At 29.7% G+C, this 23361-nt stretch overlaps 1 protein-coding gene across 1 annotated transcript in view; it reads left to right on the plus strand.

The window, feature by feature from the left end:
- The window catches only part of LOC117176309, a 119558-nt gene extending 96780 nt beyond the window's left edge, over nucleotides 1–22778 (plus strand). Inside the window, exons 8-12 of the mRNA XM_033366517.1 lie at nucleotides 341–440; nucleotides 1356–1536; nucleotides 5191–5328; nucleotides 9566–9811; nucleotides 17683–22778. Of these exons, the coding sequence (XP_033222408.1) occupies nucleotides 341–440; nucleotides 1356–1536; nucleotides 5191–5328; nucleotides 9566–9811; nucleotides 17683–21797 (4780 nt within the window). The 3' untranslated portion in view covers nucleotides 21798–22778. The remainder of the gene's footprint in view (nucleotides 1–340; nucleotides 441–1355; nucleotides 1537–5190; nucleotides 5329–9565; nucleotides 9812–17682) is intronic.
- Nucleotides 22779–23361: the final 583 nt, after the last annotated feature.

Consider the following 23361-nt stretch of genomic DNA (forward strand, 5'->3'; position numbering starts at 1 on the left):
CCCCCCCCCCCCCCTCGATCTTTCTATAAGTAATGATTCGTAAGATATACAGGACCCTCATCCTTAAAAAAAGCCATACTTAATTATTGGACAAATAGAATGCGTGAGCGCGCAGTACGATAAGGCGCTCATAATACATCTGGGAGTATTATGGACTTATAATTGTACTATGCGCATGCGCTCTCGCTTTTCCTGTTGTAAAAATTGTTATTTTGAGAACTAAGAAGGCGATGATAAAACGCGTAAATAATGCGTGCGTTACATAAAAACTTTTTCAGAACTGTTTTGACTCCTTTGACCTGCCGCAATACGCAAATTTAATGAAAACAAATTTTTTCAGACGAATAATGACCGTCAAATCAGCAGACGAGTTCTATAGCATAATGGGAGTACTGACGCGAGAAATGCTCGAGTTCACGGACACTAACAATCTTATAAAGGTCAGGTGCACACGTCATTCATTTTCTAAAAAGAAATTTTAACAGGTATTACAAAGTATACTGTATTCCTTAGGCGAATAAATGATTTTTTAATTTTAAAAATTTGTGTGTTTGGATTTTTGATAAACAATTTCGTCAATTTTTTACTTAACATCAAAGTTGACATTTTTTTTACTTTTTACAAGTACAATTTTTGTATTGTTTTTGCAGAATTATCAGACAAGGTCTGATGTCTTTGCTGAAACTATATATAAACAATTTCCATTAGACAAAAAAGTGTAAAGGTCTTAGCCACGTGGGTTTGACTTTGAGCGGCGTGAAACGTTGACGTAATGACGGGCTTGCTCACAGTTAGGCGCCACAAATTATTAGACATTACTATCCCGTGCCTCGTTTATTATTGTAAGAGTAGATGCGGATTTTCAAAGATAATTTTGCAAAAGTTTGCACAAAAGTGATTAATAGCAAGTATTATAACTAACCAGTTGACGGACGGGAACGCGTTCGACTAGATTTCTACTGGTACTGAGCAACCAGGGAATCTCACTGATTAAACCAGTGATGGAATTCCACTGAGTGAAACAGTGAAATCTCACTGATTGTTAGTCAAACCCTTCTGTTTGTTCAAACATTGAGATTTCACTGAAAACCTTTGAGAAGTTTCACTGGTTCATTTTATGCAAGTAAATTCCTGATTTTGACCACTGTGCGGCGGCGGCCGTGTAGCTCAGATGGTAGCGTGCTTGAGTTTAGGTCCAAAACTAAACGCTAAAGCGCTAATGCCTTACGTGCATTTAGCTTTAATTATAAAGAAGATACATTTTCCTAGCTTTTTTACAGATGTGTTTACCCTCCTGTTTCTTACATTATGCACAAATGCTCTTTTTGCTAAATTAAGATCTTTTTTTACTACAGAATATCGTCAGCATGGGGCCTTTGTATGGAGTCACGAGCCTAAGGGAAAAACATCGATACAACATTACACCTTGGACTCGCAGATTAAGTGAGGACGAGGAAGACAGCGAAACTGAAGAGGATGAGAGGTTGGCAGTAGCCGCAGCAGCAGCTATTTTTAGTATGCCACACAGGAAAAAAGGTTGTTAATTAATATTAATATTTATTAAAAATTGAATCCTGAGTTTATTCTGAGACGGTCACAGAAAATTTTAACTTTATCAGGGGAACGGCCGTTACAGTGGACCAATATCTGAATTTTGATTTTTTATTCTTATACCAAAGTTTTATCAGAATCAAATAAAAGTTGGTATGAAATGATCACTATTTGCGGTCATGAAAATAATTTTATTGTATCTAAAAAATTACATTCGGACATTTTTCTAAATTTTTCAAAAATTGCAGTTACAGTGAGCCATGAGAGAAATTGCTTTGTAACATATTTTAATCAGTGAAGATTGTAGTGAGATTCCCGCGGCGTTGATTCTCGGAAGAGCTATAGAAGGGAGGACTATTGCAAGGTTTCAGTTTATATGTCAATAAAGTGAATCCTTACAATAAAATTCCCTTCTATAGCCCTTCCGAGAATGAACGTCGCGCTGAAAGTAGATTTAACGGGAGCAGCGAGGGGTCTGCGCTTGTCACTCAGGTGAGCACTCAGGCGTGAATAAACAAAAGCGGAGCGGGCTATAATGAGTTAGTTTCCACCCACCGTCAGCCCTGAAATCGGCGTTATAGAAGAGTTTCACTGTGTTTAAAGATTTTACGATCACGACATCTAAAAAAAACCTAAAAGAATTTGAACAAAAAAACGTTCATGTATGTTACAGTAATCTCAACAAAAAAACAATTCCCATTTTTTAGACTTCTTGTTCAGATTGAATTACAAAAATTAGAAGCACAAAAAGATACAAAGTCAGCATTTAAAACTGACCTTATTTTGTTTTAAACAACAAAATCAAACAAATCGTATGAAACTTGGATATCCTTATTCAAAATGCATAAATACATTGCCAATAAAAAATAAACCATTTTCAATAAGTAGTTTTTTTTAAAGTTGACTGGTTCACTGTTCCTGCTGACTCACTTTACTGGCCGTTCACCTATAGAAATAAAATTTCTATTCATATTCTAAGCTTCGAAACGCCTTGCTTCGACCATCTAAAATGTCCGATTGTAATCAAAATTCTATTATCGCTTACAGAAATATTGATAATTCAAAAAAATGGGACCTTGAATTTCCACATGGTGTAACTTCTGCAATTTAAAAATTTTCAAAAATCTTTTGGGCTTAAAATTTCTTTCATATAGCATTATAATTTTACCAATTTTTATTAAAATCGAACGAATAGGGGCATATCCTGCTATTTCTGATGTATAGCGACACGATGTTGAAACAAATAATATTTTAGATGGTTTCTTGTAATAACTCTTCAATAATTATTATATTATATTATATTATATTATTATTATATTATAATTATAATTAATCAATAATTAATCTCTAGCACCAAACAGATTAAAAACTATATCTTAATTTTTTCTTCAATATCTTTAAAAATCTGCATTCTGTTTATATATTTTTTAAATCTTACTCGAGCTTATAAAATCATTAGAATTTTTTCAAATCTTCCATTAATCTTAAGGAAACTTTTTTTTGACCATATTTCGAACTTTCAAGACGCTTCTAAATTTTTTTTAAAATCTTCAAAAACGCCCATTTTTTAAATTTTCTGAAATCTTCAATCAAATGGATGAATTTTCTACTAAAAAAGACAATTTTTCAATGAGATTATTAGGCTTACAGTAGAGGAGGTGAATTTTTAACTAAAATGACGAATTTCCATTTTAAACAAATGAATTTGCAACCAACTAATTAATTTTTCACCACAAAAAAACTGTTCAAAAGATGCATGCATTTTTAACTAAAGAATACTTATTTTCAACAAAGAAATGTAAATTTTTAGCTAAATACTTTCAGTTTCAACAAAAAGGTGAATTTTTCATACCAAGAGAAGAATTTTGAAACGTCCTTTAAAATGACCCAAATTATTCCTAACATTTTTTAAATCTTTCGAAATTCTTAAAAATTGTTAAAATCTTTATAAACTTGAATTTCGTTTTAAATATTATGAAATATTTTTAATTTTCTAATGATTTTTTAACCTTTTTAAAACTTTTGAACCTTCTGAATATTATATATCAAATTCAAAATTTAGGACCCTAAAAACGTTTACAGTACTTTTAAATTAATTAAACTAAATTATTTAGTTAATAAATAAATTATTAATTAAAATTGTTACAAAATTTCGTATAAAGGGTACCGCCAAAATAGGCTGTTTTTCGCCTATTTTTTGGACCTCGCTAGCGACCTAGTGAAAAAATATACAAATATGTTACAGGTATCAAATTACTCGTCATTAAAAACCAAAGTGAGCGTCGCTTTTCGTTTTTTTAAATTTTCAAAAAATTACCCCTATTTAGGGGTTGAACAATCTCCAAAAAATTAAAAAACAGGAAATACCACTAATTATAAAATCACTTTTCATTGTATTTTTTCTATAAAATAAACCTTGCAAAAGTAAAATCACATATTTTCTTGATTGATAAGGGGTTGGTATGAGTTTAAAATTCACCAGAAAACTCTCCAATGGAGCGAGATCATCCCTAAAATATGAAAAAAAGTAAACATTTTCTAAAATGACGAAAAAACAGATTTAAATGTTCAAATCATAAAATGTATAACACAAAAATATTATATATGTCTCGATGAGAAAACAATCCCTACAAAGGGTAAAGCATTCAGAAGGAAATGATGAAAAATCTTAAAAATTAGAAAAAAATCGTATTTAATATTTTTCTTATAAAACACTCAAGATAACTCATCCTTATAATCCTAAAAATTTTTGATCAAAATTCACCTCTCTAAAGGGGGCGAAATCATCCCCTGAAAATAGGAAAATTCAGAGACTGCTTTTGAAAATAATTTTTGCAACATATAATTTTTACCTAATAGGTAAAAAGAGTAATTCGCTAGATTCCTACTTGGAAGGTAATTGAAAGGATCATAGTACTCTATTTCTCCGCTGGGTGTTTTTAGGGATGATTACAGCCCATGGGAGGTCTTTAGGGAGAATTTTTTACCCATATCAACCCCTTATCAATAAAAAAAAATGATTTTATAATTAGTGGTATTTTCTATTTTAAAATTTTTTGGGATCTTCTCAATCCCAAATGGGGGTAATTTTTTGAAATTTTTAAGAAACGAAAAGCGATGCTCATTTTGATTTTTAATTACGAAAAATTTGATACTTCTAACAAATTTTTATATTTTTTCACCAGGTCGCTGGAGAGGTCCAAAAAATAGGTGAACTTTGGCGTCACTCTTTGAACAACTTCCAAATATCTTTTAAATTATGCTATTTTCCCTAAAATTAAAAGAAAAATTAAGATGAAATCATACATTTGTTTTGGACAATTTTGGAAATATTTTAAAATTTTCTCTTAAACTTAGCTTTTGAAATAAAAAATGATTAAACATTTTTCTAGAAATTTTAATAAAAACAAGTTAATTTTAGGGTTTCTCCTGCTTTTATTTTATTTCCCAGCTATTTTCCGGTTATCTCGGTCAGTATCTACACTGTAACAAGCTATGAAACCCCTTTTTGCAGACACAGGGTGCCTTATATGATGAATTTTTGTATTTTATTTGTTAATGTTAATAAAATATAACAAATTTGACGTCACTGGACATACTTTTTAGTTTTAATATGTTAATCTGATAATCGGCTTTCAGATCGCACATCTTCGGCTTTAGGAGCTTTGCAGACTCTTGGCAGTGACCGGGATAGACTGGCTTTGGATATAACTACGCTGAAGCAGCAATATGCAAAACTACGAGAGCGTCAACGTCAGGCTCACATAATACTTTCTGGTATCCATCTTATTTAATGTTTTATTCATTAGCAAATTGAGACAGATTTTTTCGAAAATTTACTGAGAAATGCAGCAAGCTGAAAAAGTAGACTAATAATAAACATTTAATAATTATTTTTAGTTACTCTCTTATCTTATTATCAGGAGTGTAGTCGAAGTTTGGTGGGGCCTAGCGCCGCGCAGTGAGAAAAAAATTAATTTTTTTTATTTAAAATAATGTAAATTCCACAAATATTGACAGATTTGGACAAAAAAAATTCAAAAAAGCTAATAAGATTTCTAAGTGTTTTTGAGTCTGTTTTTTAGAATAGGCTTTCAATTTTTTATAAATAAACAAAGATGACAAAGAAAATTTCAATTTTTCTATTTGACATTCCCGGTGCTCATTAATAACATGAAAATTGTTGGAATTGCCTGAGTTGCATAGAGTAGCATTAGTTTCAGATATTCCAATATTATACAAGAAACAAAAAAAATGATAAAGAAATTGTTCGTTCAAAGAATTTTTTTCACAATTTTTCATAATTTTGTGCTTATATTAGTTATATTGAAAAAAGTTTGGATCAAAACAATATGATAATAAAGAACTTTTTTCTTGAGATTATTAATGTTAATACTATAAACAAATTTAATACACAAATGTATTATTGAGGCATTTTTTGACAGAAAACTTCGTTTTCTTCGATATAAATTTTTTAAATTAGGAGCTTGATGATAATTTCAGACAAATTCCTAATTTGTTGATTAATCTTATGATTTTTTAAAACTAATTTAATAAACAAATGCATTATTCGGGCATTTGGCGGCCGAAAAATTCGGGGTTTTCAATGCTAATCCTTTCAGTTGGGAACTTCATGACAATTTCAGCAGTATTCATAACTAGATTATAAATTTTCTGATTTTTTAAACAAATTTAATAAAAAAATGGATCGATAAGGCATTTGTCCTATGAAAGAGTCGTTTTTTTCCACGAAAAGTTTTAAAATTAGTAGCGTTATGATAATTTCAGTAAAAATGTATAATTTATTGATCGATTTTTATACTTTTTTGAACAATTTACATAAATAAATGCATTATTGGAGAATTTGTCGACAAAAAATTCTTTTTTTTTCGATATCAGTATTTTTAATAAAGAAATTTGATAATTTCAGCAAAATTCATAATTTGTTGATAAATTATATATTAAAAAAAATTGATAAACAAATATATTATCCTAAAAGTGCAGCCTCGTTAAAAGAATAAAAGCAATAAGAAACTAAACTGACAGGAATGAGATTGAAAAAAAAACTTTTTCTATGACAAATGTCCAAATAAAGCATATTTTTATTAAATTTGTTTAGAATATCATAGCATTTATCAACTAAATATGAGTGTAATAAAATTATAATCAACTTTCCAATAAGGAAGACTGACATAAAAAATTTCCCTTCGCAGATTCCCGAACAATGCATTAGTTTATCAAATTTATGAAAAAAATCATAAAATTGATCAACTAATAATGAACATTGCCGAAGTTACTATAATAATTCCTATTAAAAAGTCTGATCTCGCAAAAAAAAAAAATTTACCGTCGGCAGATGCCCCAATAATGCATTTGTTTGTTAAAATTGCTGAAAAAAATCATAAAGTCAATCAATAAATTATTAATTTGTCCTCAAATTGTCATGAAGTTTCCAACTGAAAAGACTGGAATTGAAAAAAAATCAATTTCTCTGCCCAAAAATGCCCGAATAATGCATTTGTTTATTAAATTTGTTTAAAAAATCATAAGATCAATAAGAAAAATTATCATAAAGTTCCTAATTAAAAAAAAAACAAAAAAAAAAACGAACTTTTCCGTCGAAAAATGGCTGATTAACGCATTTGTTTATAATATTAACAATCATAATCTTAAGAAAAAATTTCTTCATCATTATATTGTCTTTATCCCAATTTCTTGCAATATAACTTTAAAAAAATGTAAAATTATGGAAAATCGTAAAAAATATTATTTCAACAAATAATTTGTTTATAAAATGTTTTATTTGTTATATAATGTTAAAATATTAAAAAATAGTGTTACTTTATGAAATTTGGTCAATTTAAACTATTTTCATTTTATTGACGAGCACGGGTTACAAAGTTTTGGCTTTTATAAATTTATAAATGTTTAAAAATAAAATTTATATAAATAATATATTGAATGTCATATGAAACACTTTAAATTCCTAAGATTTAAACCAAAATATCTTACATTTACAACAAAAAGTTTGCATTCTCAACTAAAAAAGTTTTTCTGTCTTGAAGAGATGAATTTTTTAACACAAAAGACGAAATAAAAAAAAATTGAATCAAACAGTTGTATTAACAATTAAATAGATTAACTTCACAGTAAAAGAGAAGATTTCTGTTTGAAAGCTATGATTTTAATATAATAATTGGATTTTTCAAAAGTAATTAGATTTTTAACAAAAAAGTTTAATTTCTAAACAAATAGTTGATTTTTCAAGCATACAAAGATGCATTCCGAATTAAATAGTCGGATTTTAAAACAAAAAGGGTTAAAATCCCATAAAATATTTCAATTTTCAAAAGAAAAGGACAAATTTTTTTAAGGACAGTTGAATTGTGATCAAGAAAGTTCATTTTGAACAAAGAAACATTACTTTTCTACTATTAAAGATGAATTTTCAATAAAAAGTTAAGTTTTTAAGCCAAAAAGTCAGTCTATTTTTAATTCAGAAATTATGAATTCTCAAGAAACAATATGATTTTTAATAAAAAAAGATAAATTTTTAACGATATAGCTAGAGTATCAGTCAAAAAGTTTAAATTCCAACAAACAAGAATAATTTTCTACCTAAGAAGAGGGCTTTCCAACAAAATACATGATTTTTTTTACTAAACAATTTATTTTTCAACCTATACCATATACAGGGCAAAGTTTCAACAAAAAATGGAATAGTTACATTTTCAGATATAAACGTATAAAAAAAATGTAGAACAAGAAAAAAGACGAATTTTTAAAAAAATTGGTCAATCTTCTACCAAAAGATGAATTTTCGACCAAGCAGATTAATTTTCTTAAAAAAAAAGATATATTTCAACTTATCCAATTTACAGGATAAAGTTTTTAGCGAAAATGAAATAAATAATTTAAAAAAATAAAATGTTTTGACCATGGCTGTTTAACTTTCAACCAAAAAGATAAATTTTCTACCAAGAAGATTAATTTTCGAGCAAAAGTTCACAAAGTTGCTCAACTTTATGTCCGATAACTAAATGTTAAGAAAAAAAAGATTAATTCACAACAAAGCATGTAACAGTTGATATTTTAACCTTACAATTGCATTTTGAAAAACAATGAATGAATATTCAAACAAGAAGATTTAATTTTGACCAAGAAAGAGGAATTCAAGAAAATAATTAAATTTTTATCAAAATATAGAAGTGTTAACCTAATAAGATGAATTCCGAAACAAAAATATAATAGGAGCCTTTTCAATAAAAAAATTAGAACTTATGGAATTCGAATTAGATAAAAATCAGATCCAAAATCCTATTTAACGTCCAATACTTAAGTTAATGTATAGAATTCCTGAAAATAAAACCAAGAATCCAACAGCCAAATTTGGAAAACCGCCATAAAATGCTCCTATTGCAATTTGAAAAAATTCCATTTTTTAAAAAAAATATCAAAAAAAATCTTTGGTCAAAAATAAAAAAAAAATAAAAATGAGAAGACAACTAACCAAATCCCCTTGCTTCTCTTTTTTTAATTTCTTTCCTCTTTGTTATTTTCGTCCGAAGAATTTTTTTTAAGTCTTATTTTCAGGAATTCTATACATTATTAAAAAAAGCAACCTTTCACCCAAAAATATATAGTTGGATTTTCTAATCGGCTTGAAATTTCAAATTTTACCTAAGTTCTCAACGTCTCAGGTAAAAAAAGTTATACATAGTTTATATATAGTGGATAAAACATTGAAATTTTCCATTTGTTTTATCAACTTCCCTATGTAAAACAAATGAAAAATAATAGACTTTTGTCCACTATATATAAATAATATATAGCTTTTTCACCTGGGGTTATTAGCACTTGTACCCCACCCCTCTTTGTTATCAATTTTATTCTATAGCCCCTTCTCCTCCTCTGGAAATCCAGTTTAGAGAAAGTACCGCCAGGACACTTTTCTTTGAGGATTACACCACTGTTTATTATTTCAAATTATAAACTTGATTTTAATTTTCAATAGCTGCTTGTGCAAGACAAACGATGGTACCACCTCCAACCTCAGCCATGAATCATCTGCTTGTTGGTAAAAGTGCTTTAGTCAGTGGAAGAAGTCGTCAGATTGCTCCATCTCCTATAACTGCTACTTCAAAAGTAAAATCTCTGAGCCGCTTGAGTCCGAGAAGTCAAAGTAGAAAAGAGAGACAGGCTGTTACTTTGCATTGGAAGGATATGAAAAAACGCAAGGATGGCAAAGAAATTTCTGATGGTATGTATTTATATCAATGCCCTCACCTAGAAATCAACCAGGGAGGGGAAAAGTATTGAATTCCCCCCCCCCCCCTTAAATTGAATGATCAAAGTCATCCGATTGTTTCTATCTTTCCAAAACAGACATTTTTTTTTACCTGTAGTTCTGTGGCTAAAAAATGATGGAAAAGTTTGCCACCATGGGACAAGCAACGCTTATGATCCTCTTTTTCCTATAACTAATACTCTGTTCCATTGACTATTCATGAACGTACCCGGCGAGAAGAGAAGAATAGAGAAAAAGTAATATTTTAAAATTTAAATGAAAGAGTGAGCATTTTTTAATTTTTTTGAATGTGCTAATTTTCCATCGGGAGAAGTGGCCAACGAAAGAATAGGGTTATCTCTAAAACCAGTTCTTTTTCATTTCCTTAACGATTGCCACTTGTGTTGTATTCCATGCAGGCGAATATATTTTCCACTTTTTTAATTCCTCTTAATCCGATCAGTAGATACGCCTCTTATAGTTATTTTTACTTCCATACTTACATGCTGTATTTTCGACTTATTTAATTCACCCTGATATGTCCACAAAATATTTGCACTTACATGGTTTCTATTCCTATGTGCGCCACATAAATTTGGAAATTAAGTTTTTTTTCAAGCTTATTTTCAATTCCATACTTACATGCTTTATTTTTGATTATTTTAATTCATTCTAATCTGTCCTCAAAATATGTGCACATTAGGGTAGCTCAAAAACGCTTTTTTTCTTTAGAGACCAACGATCCTCCCAATTTCATTCCAAATCCGAAAGTTTTTTGAGTTATGAGTTGAAGTTTTCCATGTAAAATGCATGGGGAAAAATTACTTCTTTGAGTTTTTGGAATCATTTTTTAGGGTTTGAAAAATTGTCACGGGCAAGTATGGGAGCCTGTAGAGAATTATCCAACGAAGAATTATATGTATCAGCCATATGAGGTTGACACCTTTAACACACCCTCACGAGTACCTGAAAACTACCCTTAAAACAAAAACTGTCAATTCTTCGTCAAATCGACCTTTTGAGTACTGTATTCTCGTATTTTATTACTTAAAATTATTACTATTGGTCTAGTGGCATAGTTATTATCATTGGTTTATTAATTATTTATTATTTAAAAAAATGAAATTTGTTTGAATAATTTCGTTTCGAATTTTTTTCAAATAAAAATTATTAATGTGAGTCTAGTGGAATATTTATCAGAAATAATTAATTACTGATTAATAATTAATTTATCAGTTATATTTAAGTAATAATTTTTATTCAAGCAAATTTTTTTTTTAAATAAAGTTAATCAAACAAGGTTGATAAAAATTCCACTGAAGAAACATCTATAATTTTTATTTAAAAAATATTTAAACAATTTCCATTTGTTTAAATAATAAAAAATTAATGAACGGATGTTAATCAATGTTCAACTAGACCGATAGTAATAATTTTTAAGGAAAAAAATGATTTTCGAAAGAAATTCTTTAAATAAATTTAATTTGTTTAAATAATAAACAATTAATGAACAAATGTTAATCAATATTCCACTGGACAAACAGTAATAATTTTAAAAGCATTTCACATGGGAAACTTCAAGCAAAAACCGGCAGCAGTTAAAATAACAAAAATAAAAAATAAAAAATTATGGAATTTGTTTTTTCGGATTTGAAATAAAATGGTGGGGGATCGTTGCTCTCTAGCATGTAAAAAAATTTTGCCATGCATTTTTGGACCACCTTAGTGCACATGCATAGTTTCTATTCGTTTTTGTGGAATATAAGTTTTGAAATTTCAATTTTTTGGCTGCCATGACGGTGGGGTAATTTTAATTATATTTTATATTGTTTAATCAAATGATAGTTTTAGTAATATAATAAATAATAATACATTTATTTAATAATGTTGTGTAAGGTAAACAAAATTAATTTATCTTTAAACAGAATGATAAAAATCTTCTTTGACAATACTACAAATTATTTTATATTTATAACTGATCGATTAAAAGGACTATGCTTTTCTTCTTCAAAGTAACATTATTTTCTGTCTTTCTATTCTTTCTTTTGCATTCCCTCATTTTTTAATTCCTCTAGATACTCTTCCATTAAATTTGGCGAAGTCGATTAAAAAGAATAGGTTTGGCTTTTTTTCGTCCCCTTGATGGTACTTTCGACGGAAGATAATTCACGTATCAATGGGAATTCAGATTATGAATTTTTCTGAATTATTCTCTTCTTATCGGGTAGCATTATTTAAATTCTTGAACTTAGTTCTAAGTTCAGCTAGGATCGATACTGGAAAAGTTGAAATTATTTCTTTCTTTGATTAATCTTTGAAATATATCTGAAATCTTTGTGAAATAATATAAGTGTCAACGAAATCTTTTAAATACATCCAAAATCTTTGAAATATTTTGTGATATTTATAAAATTATTTTAATCCTAATTAAATCTCTAGAAAATCATCACAAAAATATAATCTATTCGAAATCTTTGTGAAATCTTTGGGAAATCATGGAAATATTTGTGAAGTTACTAAAATCTTTGGGAATTTATTGAAATCGTTGAGCACTATTTAAAATCTATCTGAAATCTTTGTGAAATAATTAAAGTCTCTGTGAAATTTTTTAAACCCATTCGAAATCTTTGTGAAATATTTTTAATCCTTTTGAGATCTTGATGAAATCTTTAAGAAATAATTGTCTCCTTTGTGAAATCTTTTAGGTCTATCCGAAATCTTCATGAAATATTTTCAATCTTTATGAAATCAGTAAAAAATCATTGAGTTTTTTTTAAATCTTTGGAAATATTTTGGAAATATTTTGTAATATTTTGCAGGATATTGAAATGTTTGACAACAATTAAATCTATCGCACATTTTTTAAATCTTTGTGCAATCTTTGATTTTGGTTTAAAATCTTTGTGAAACCTTCCTGAAATCTTTGGTACATTGTTGCAATCTTTGTCAAATCTGCGTGAAATCTTCTGAATTTATTTGAAATCTTTGTGGAATATGTGTAACGTTTGGGAAATCATTAAAAATCATTTAAATCATCCTAAACCCTTTGAAAATGTTTAAATTTTTTTTTTTAAATATCCTTGGCTACATTCGTGGAATTATTAAAATCTTCGGAAAATCGTTTAACTGTTGGCGAAACCTTTTGAATCTATACTAAATCTTTAAAATAATTGGGGACTTATTGAAGTCTTTGCGCGATCTTTGAAATCTACCGACATTTTTTGGAAACCTTCGAAATATTTTGTAATATTTGTGGAATTACTGAAATCTTGGGAAAATTATTGAAATTGCTGAGCACTATTTAAAATCTATCTGAATTTTTTGTAAAATAATTGAAGTCTTCGTGAAATCTTTTAGGCCTATTCAAAATCTTTTCAAAATATTTTTAACCTTAGTGAAATCTTTGGAAATGTTTGGGAAATATTTTGTAATATGTATGTAATTATGTAAATCTTTTTGAATTCTTTGGAAAATCATTAAAATATTTGTGCATTCTTTGTAATCTTTCTGAAATCATTGTGATATAATTGAAATCTTTCTGATATATTTGGAAATATATGAAATATTTTTGACATATTGGTTAATATTTCTGAAAATATACAAATCTTTTAGAAATGATTGAAGTCTTTAAAGTCTATCTGAAATCATCGAAGCCTTTGTGAATTATTTTTAATCTATCTATAATCTTTGCGAAATATTTGAAATCTTGGTGCAATGTTTGAAAAATTATTAAAATATTTCTAAAATCTTTGAAAATATTTTTAAAATATTCTTGGTTATATTTTTGAAATTATTGAAATCGTTAAAAAATCATTTAAACCACTGTGAAGCCTTCTATAACTACTCGAAATCTTGGAAATAATTGGGGACTTATTGAAAGGTTTCTGCAATCTTTGAAATATTCCAAAATTTTTTCCGAATCATTTGAAAATTTTAAAAATATTTTACGAATATTTTGTAAAATTTGTGAAATAATTGAAATGTTTGAAGACTCTGATATCCGACATTTTTCAAATTTTTGTGTAATCTTTGATTTTTATTTCAAATCTGAAACCTTTATTAATTCTTTGGTAAATTGTTGCAATCTTTGTCAAATTTGCGTGAAACCTTATTAATTTATCTGAAATCTTTGTGGTATCTGTGAAACCTTCGGGAAATAATTGAAAAATCATTTAAATCGTCCTAAAATCTTTGGGAATATTTTTAATTTTTTTATATATGCTTGATTATGTTTGTGAAGTTATAGAAATCTTTGAAAAGTCATTTGAACCTTAGTGAACCCTTCTAATACTATTCAAAATCTTTAAAATAATCTGGGACTTATTGAATTCTTTGTGTAATCTTTTAAATCTTCGAAATGTTTTGTGAATTCTTTGGAAATCTTTGAAATATTTTAAAAATATTTTGTAATATTTGTGAAATTATTGAAATCGTTTTGAAATCTTTTATGTCTATTCGAAATCTTTGCGAAGTCCTTTTAATCTTTGTGAAATCTTTGAGAAATCATTGTCACCTTTCTCAAATCTTTGTGAAATCTTTGCGAAGTATTGAAAATGTTTTACAATATTTATGAAATTATTTAAATCTTTTTGAATTCTTTGGAAAATCATTAAAATATTTTTGCATTCTTTGTAATATTTCTGAAATCATTGTGATAAAATTGAAATTTTTCTGAAATATTCGGAAATATATAAAATATTTTTGACACATTGGTTAATATTTCTGAAATTATAAAAATCTTTCAGAAATGATTGAAGTCTTTGAAGTCTATCCGAAATCATCGAAGCCTTTGTGAATTATTTTTAATCTATCTGCAATCTTTCCGAAATATTTGAAATTTTTGTGCAATGTTTGAAAAATTATTAAAACGTTTTTAAAATCTTTGATAATATTTTTTGAATATTCTTGGTTATATTTTTGAAATTATGGAAATCTTTCAAAAATCATTTGAATCTTTGTGAAGCCTTCTAAATCTATCCGAAATCTTTAAAATAATTGGGGAGTTTTTGAAATGCTTCTGCAATCTTTGCAATCTTTCAAAATTTTTTCCGAATTATTTGGAAACCTTTGAAATATTTTAAAAATATTTTCTAAAATTTGTGAAATAATTGAAATCTTTTAGAAATCATTGAAGTCGGTGAGCATTCTTTAATGTCTATCTGAAATGTTTGTGAAATAATTTAAGTCTTTATGAAATCTTTTAGGTCTATCCGAAATCATCGTGAATTTTTTTTTATCTTTATGAAATCTTTAAAAAATCATTGAATTTTCTTTTAAATCTTTGGAAATATTCTGGAAATATTTTGTAATACTTTTCAGCATATTGAAATGTTTAAAGACTTTACAATCTATCCGACATTTTTTAAATCTTTGTGTAATCTTTGATTTTTAATTGAATTCTTAATGAAATCTTTGGTAAATTATTGCAATCTTTGTCAAATCTGTCTGAAATCTTTTCAATTTATTTGAAATCTTTGTGGAATCTGTGAAATTTTTGGGAAATCATTGAAAAATTATTTGAATCATCCTTAAATCTTTGGAAATGTTTGAAATTTTTTAAAAATATGTTTGGTTACATTCGGGGAATTATTAAAATATATTTGTAAAAATATTTGAGCCTTTGCGAAACCTTCTAATTTTATCTAAAATCTCTACAATAATTGGGAACTTATTGAAATCCTTGTGCAATCTTTGAAATCTACCGAATTTTTTGTGAATGCTTTAGAAACCTTTGAAATATTTTTGAAATAATTTATAATATTTGGGAAATCACTGAAATCGTTGTGAAATCTTGTCGGTCTATCCGAAATCTTTGCGAAATATTTTAAATATGTTTGTTTATATTTGTGAAATTAGTGAAATTTTTGGAAAATTGTTTACGTCTTTCTGGAGCATTCAAAACCCATCCGAAATCTGTAAAATAATTGGGGACTTATTGAAATATTTGTGTAATCTTTAAAACCTAACGAAATTTTTCATGAATTCTTTAGAAAGCTTTGAAATATTTTGTAATATTTGTGAAATTATTGAAATTTTTTAGAAATAATTGTAATCGTTGATCACTTTTTAAAATCTATCTGAAACCTTTGTGAAATAATTGAAGTCCTTGTGAAATATTTTAGGTCTATCGGAAATCTTTGTGAAATATTTTCAATCTTTGTCAAATCTTTTAAAAAAACTCAGTAGGTTTTTTTTTAATCTTTGTAAATATTTTGGAAACATCTGGTAATATTTTAGAATATATTGAAATGTTTGGGAAATCATGACAATCTTTGTGAAATCCTTATGAAATCATTGTGAACTCTGTACAAATATTTGAAATATTTTTGAAATATTCAGTTATATTTGTGAAATTATTGAAATCTTTGTCAAACCTTTGTGAAATCTTTTAAATCCATTTGAAATATTTGCAGAATCTGTGAAATCTTTGGGAAATTATTTAAATTGTTGGACAATATTTGAAATCATTGGGAAATCATTCAAATCTGTATAAAGTTTTTGAAATTTGTCTGAAATCTTTAAAATCTTTAGGAAATCATTCAAACCTTTGTGCATCCTTTGAAATTTATCAAAAGTCTGCTAAATATTTCGAATATTTTTTAAATCTTTGAATAATCATTGAAATCTATCTGAAATATTTGGAAATATTTAAAATACTTTAAAAGTCTATTTTTTAATATTTGTGAAATTATTGAAATATTTTTGAAATCAATTAAGTCTTTGTGAAGGCTTATAAATCAATAAAAAATCTTCGAAATAATTGGGGACACATTGAAATCTTTGTGCCATCTTTGAAATTTACCGTAAATGTTTGAATTCTTTAAAAATCTTTGCGAATTATTTGAAATATTTTGCAAATATTCGGTAATATTTGTGTAATTATTGAAATCTTTGTAAAACATTTTAAATCTTTCGAAATGTTTGAAATCTTTGTGAAATCTTTGTAAATTATTGCTATCTTTATTAAATCATCGTAGAATTTTTGCGAAATCTGTAAAATCTTTAGGAATCTTTGTGAAATCTTTGAAATCATCAGGGCATCATTAAAATCATTGTGTAATCTCTTTAAAATCTTAGGGAAATTTTTAATATCCTTGTGAAATCATTGTAAATCCTTAAAGAATGTTTGAAAAATATTTGAAATATTTTTGAAATATTTGTCTAATATTTATGAAATTATTGAAATCTTTGTCAAATCTTTCGAAAATTATTTCAATCTTTGTAAAATCTTTGTGAAATCTTTTAAATCTATCTGAAATCATTACGAAATCTTTGAAATGTTTCGGTTAATAATTAACATCGTTGTGCCATCCATAAAATCTTTATGATATCGTTGGCAAAATTAATTTTGTACCTGTATGTCTCATTTATTATTTATGTTTATTTTTTACATAGTATAATATTATTATAATGTGCACAAATTTTACCATTCAATATTATAAGTCTATCCCTCTGCCCCAAACTACCCTTCATTTCCTTCGAGTTTCTGCTCTACTTCCTGTGGATAAGAACGGTTGTTTACCTACCCTCTAGCAATATCGATTACCCCTATCAGTCGGAAAACCTCGTGTCTTTTCGGTTCGACCACCTGTTGGATTCTAACAGGTACAAGTATTGACGCAGGTGTGGCACACAGGGTCAACATCCGGATCTTTGTTCGACTTGACACACATAGGGTAGTATCGCTGCTTCTTCAAACCGATAAAAATCATTTCCTCCTTCTGTGGCCATTCTTAAAACTAATCTTTCATCTCCAGTTTGATCTACCTTGCCCCTTTCTATTATAAATATCTCGAGGCATCTTCTGACTTGTACTTTATTGATCTGTTTTCTTTTCTCAACAGATGAAGGAGGACAGGTTAGCACGTTAGTACATTCACCCGAAACAATCTCTGTCACAATGACATCACAAAGACGCAGCAGTGCTGACAGCGACAGTGACAGCACATCAACAGAACTTTGTGATGAACCCGATCGTCTCAGCGATTTAGACAGTGAAGAAGCAACTTCCACCTCGGACTTTTACGCCATGGTAACGGATGACGAAAAAAGTCCTCGAATTGGAAGTTCTCCAATTGCAGGTCAAACTCCAGCTAGAATTCAGCCGGAAGTGAGAAATGAGTTCGCGAGTGTTCGTGTCATTGATATTCCTCTGGATAGTCTAGAGAAAACTGATGAGCAATTAGATGTCGAGGAGACATCGATCGCCGAAATAACTGATCAGATTCGAAGACTATCCGCTGGTGATAACGATGTTCTAATGTCCAAAGTGCTATGTGATCGTGAAAGTGAAAAAATATTTCCAGAGGATTCCAAAAGTGTCTCCCTTGAAGAATTCAAAGGCTCCTTCGAGTCCTTAGGTACCTGTCCTTTTTTAGGGAATAGTTGTAGAGTAGGAGAGACCGATCTTGACTCAAATGTAAATGAAAGCGAAGTTGACCTTGAGGAGAAATATCAGTACAGGGAAATTAGGGTTGATGAGAATGCAGTTAGTATAAACAATGACCGAACTATTGCGGATTTTAATTATGATTACAAAAGTTTTGATATTTCCTTTCGTCCGGATATCATTAATTCTGATGAGAGTACCTTAAATCACCAAATCTCTGGAAGGAGTTATATAGAAGGACATTTGCCAATTTCACCCAGCGTCACTGGCCAGGAATCAGGAAAGATTTCCTTCGATACAGAATCCAGGAGTCAGCCTAAAGAGTCTAATGGTTGGTTTCATAATTTGGATTACTCCTACCAGAAAACAGTCGTGGAAAAGAAAAACAGTCCAAAGACACCAGAATCCATCAGTTCTGGAGAAACGATGGGACCTGATTCCAAGCCCTCTAGTTTAACAGTGAGTCCACGAACACCTTTGAGATCAGAGGCAAGGGATTTGACACTCGACAAATCAAGTTGTTCCTCTGTAAGCTCTAATTCAAAAACCTTGACTCTCCAGTCTGTTGATAATGATATGATATACGCGAGAGCAAATCTCGAGCCAAAAATTCCTTCCACTGATAAATCTTGTCCCTCGACTCCAATTAGTGTGGATTCTCTAAAGGCAAAGTCAGATTTTAGTAGTCCAAAGCTTGTGGTGAGTAGCTCTAGTGAATCTTGTAGTCCCAGCAAATTTAAGTCTTCCGAAATCTCGTTCAGTTCGGACCTTCAGTCGCCGATAAGTGCCAATTCTATAAAGTTCACTTCAAACTATAAAGATAACAGTGATCTTTCTGAAACCTCGCCGATTGAATTAACATCAATTACCTCTCCCTTTTATCCGATCGCCCACCCTAATCAAAAAACACCTTCTCCATATGATGCCCTTTCGAAACAAAAAGCAGACAGCACTGGAGTTTCACCTAACCACAGGTACTCAACACCTCGAGATTTATTTAAATCCGATTATTCATTTAGCGAAAGTAAAAGCAAACCCATAGAAATATTTTCCTCGGAATATCAAACATATGAATCAGATTCCAGTTACAAATACAATATTGATCCTGATCTGGGTCCTAAGATCAGTGGAAGTGCCTTCCACTCCTATCAGAAAGGGGGCACACTCTCAGCACTACCCCGGGAAAATGAACTCAATCGTTTAAGTGCCGAAAATAACTCTTGTGGAAGAACAGATTACACAAGGCCCTTCGAAAGAAGCTGTAGTAGCTTGGATAAGAAATTCTTAGACCTGGTTTCTCCTGGTTCCAATGAGGAGCTAGCTTCTTCAGTAAAGAAAAGATCAAGCGATATTCTTGAAGATTTGAAGCATCTAGAATCTAAAAGTGATGGTACATCAGATACGAATATGCTGACTAAGAAAACAGGGTACATTTGGGAAGATGTTCAGGATTTAGAAGCAAGAAGGCAGGATACCTTTAGCGACTCGGCGAGTGGGTTCTCCAAACGTCAAATAGATATTCCTGGCATCAGTATATCCAATGAGAATAGAAAAACCTACATAGTTGAACCCAAAATCAACATAGACGAAAGCAGTGACAGTATATTAAAGAAGGTGAGTCAGAATAGTCATAGGAAAGATTCTGATGACGACAGGGATTCAAAACTGGGTGTATGGACGAAAGTCAAACCTAGGAAGATAGGTGACAGTGGACGCAGGAGTAGTAGTGACAGGGCTCTTAAAATTATTCAAGAAAATTCAGCAATTCTCCAAAAAATTCTAACTTGCCAAGCTAAGAAGCGTTTACCTGACCTGGAAGAAATATCGAAAGAAATCACGATAAGTCCAATAAATGAAGAAATCTCCAAGATATTCAGTCCCATTTTAGAGAAGATGGGCTTGAGTGAACACGAGATCAACGAAGAACTAGCGAGGATCAATAATTACAAGGACATGGATCACATGACCTCAAGTACTTCTGAATTTAATGCCAAAATGAATGATGAACTCTGCAAGTTTTCCTTAATTGGCGACGATGAGTATGTTGATCCGAACGATTTTGATGAGATAATCTCTCAGGATTACCTCAAGACTAGAGATGCCTGTATTGATCGTCAAATCAACGAAGAACTTTCGAAACTTTTATTAAATTACGAAGGAGACTCCCCAGCCCCTGTGAGCAGATTCAAACAAGATTTGGATCAAAATATCGACATATATAAATACAAACCAACCAACCAACCCCTGAAACCAAATGGGTCTATTTCTATTCCGGAAAAAGTCCTTCATTCAGAAAAATACAGCCCGTATGAAGATCCAATCTTACCTAGTCTAACACCGTCCTACCAATCGACAACTTATTCCACAACAAAGTACATACATTCGAAATTCACACCAAAAAGTGATATTGACATCTACAGAGAGCTGGAGAAACTGGATCAGATATCTTCTGTTAATGTTTTGTCAACTGCTTCAAACGAAATTCCTGAGGCGAATAAAGCATCTGTTCCCTATATTCCCCATATTCCAGAAACTTCACCTTATTCTGAAGTGAGAATTTCTAACTTGGACTACTCCATCCAGGCAGAGAAGCCTTTTAATACTTCTCCTCAAAAGAGCCCTTATGATACTTACAAACCCTATGATTTCAAGTCCAGCATATCACCCAGGAAGACACCTAATAGTCCTTACTCGGCACGAAGCTATGAAAAATCTTATGCTGATTCCAGTTTTGATCTCAGCAACCAGAAGACTTTTGATTTTGATTTTGGTCACAAGAAGGTCCTCTCGAAGGAAACTTTGGAATTTAGAGTTCGCTATGACGATGAGCCGAAGCCTATCCGAGAAGTGGATTTGACTCTCTCTCCATTTCCAACCGACTTGGCTAATCTAGATAAGGGTTTATCTTATTATACCGATAAGTCACTGACTCCTACAAGCAGCATTCAACCAATGAAGTATACAAAAAATGATGAAAAGTTTTTGACTTCGACTGCTCTTTCTCCTCTGGAGTACAAATACGACAGATCAGATCATTATGTCCACAGAAAGTACGAGTCGATTTCTCCGAAGAATTATGAAAATTCCCAGACGGATTTTGATAGACAACCTTATAAATTAACAAACATGGTACCCGGAACGGAATCTTATTCTTATTTCATGACAGAGCAAATGAGAGAATCTCATTTATCATCTACAACTAATCAGTTTGCGGATCATAAGTTTGCTCAATCAACGAATCCTTTTTTGGCACAGTTGGCTCCAGGTTTGGAAGAAGCTTCGAAAAGGCCCGTTTCCCATCCGGAGTTTCCAGATAAGTTAAATATGACAAAATACTGCGATTTGTCCTCAATTGAATCAGCCAATCATAGGAAATCATCTCTGAGTCTAGGGAATATTGGCCATGTTAATAGGCCAGCTGGCGTAGGCTTTGATGGTGGTCTGAGTCCCAAGTCGAATTTTAGTCCTTTTCCTGTGAGAAATGCTCCAAGGAAGCCCAGAGAGTTAGGGTTAAAGTTGGGCCTTTATTCACCTACGAGTCCTGGAAAAAGTGAAGGAAAAAAATCCTAGTATTCGACGATCAGGGAAGCTGACTGATGGTTTTGATTGCCACTAAAAATAGCAGAAGTTCTCTGATCTCTACTTGTCTATGAAAAGATATTCGAAGTTATGGCAAATATGTTTTGTTTTTATGAAAGATTGGCTTTTGGAAAATATTCTAGGGGTGTTAATTACCTGATATTAATTAATGCCTGATAAGCAAAATGTTTAAATTGGGAACTTTTTAAACGAGATAATATAAAATTAAGAGGTTGAAGATGAAAGTATTCATACCAATTCCACAAATAAAAATTAAAGTAACTCCAGTTTTTAAATCGAAACTCCTAAAGCCTAAGTAATTTGAACTGTAAAGTGTTAATAGAATTTTTTTGATTTAAAACTCCAAATTTCTGCAATCCCTTAGAATAAGCCTGGTTAAAAATGAATTGAATTGATCATAAAGAGAATTAAAAATTTGTTTATAAGTAGATTAGAGAATATAGATTGTTAAGTAAATTAAAATTTAACTCATAAGTCGAGTTTGAATATTTTCTTCACTTTGTACAAATAATGATAAATTCTAAAATTATATGGAAAATAAAATTGTAACCACGAATCTTTGTTCAGAGAATTTAAACTTCTCCTCTAATGAGATCTATGGATAAATGATTGAAGATAGCCTAAGTTTTTAGGGAAAACCACCCCACAGTAAATAATTAATAATTGAAAATACTAATTTATGTCAAATAATTGTTAAGACACCGTATGTGTTAATTAGGGTGGCCCAAAAATGCATTCCAATTTTTTTTCACTTTATAGGACAAGAAACTCCCCTCCCCCAAAAAGTGTCAATTTCCGGAGGAAAAAATCTATACTTTTTTTTTTTGAAATTTAAATATAAACAAAATTCAAATAGTAACTGGGCACTTCAAAATGCCATTTGATTAACATGGGGTAATTTTTGATTTTTTAAAAATTGAACTCATGTTCCAGGGTTTCATCGAAACGTGCCAAGTTTTTTAGGAGATGAAGAGGAGTGTCTAAGAAATAAAACCATATTAATAACTTCTATTTTTGAACCACCCTTATCCCTCCCCCCTTCTCTTTCAGCACCCCAAATATGAAAAAAAACGAATAAAAAACTGTATTTTTACGTATTATTGTTAATTATTAGCAATTTTCTTTGTGGTTTTTTATAAAAATAAGTACGGATGGATAATTTGAATATTTTTCATAACTTTCTAAACAATGTTTAATTCTTTAAATAAATGTAACTAATTAAAACAATTATTTATTCCCAAAAAAGGTAAAAAATAATCGTATTTTCTGAATGAAATGGAATAGTTGGTTAATGCTTGGAGTAGTAAATTTTTTTGAAAATATGTAATAATTTGAACAATTATTATTGTTTATTCGCCAAATTCGTGAAAATTGAGCCAGAGATGTCTAATTTTTTCTCAAATTGGTACCATATGCTACTTTTTGTTGAATAACTACATCATTTTGATATATTTTTTTTAATTTGTTACAAATCTCTATTTGGTTAAACAATTTTTATTTGCTCAAACAGTTTTTTTCCATAACCTTAAAAAAA

The sequence above is a fragment of the Belonocnema kinseyi genome, chromosome 7, assembly GCF_010883055.1.
Source record: "Belonocnema kinseyi isolate 2016_QV_RU_SX_M_011 chromosome 7, B_treatae_v1, whole genome shotgun sequence".
Taxonomy (NCBI): domain Eukaryota; kingdom Metazoa; phylum Arthropoda; class Insecta; order Hymenoptera; family Cynipidae; genus Belonocnema; species Belonocnema kinseyi.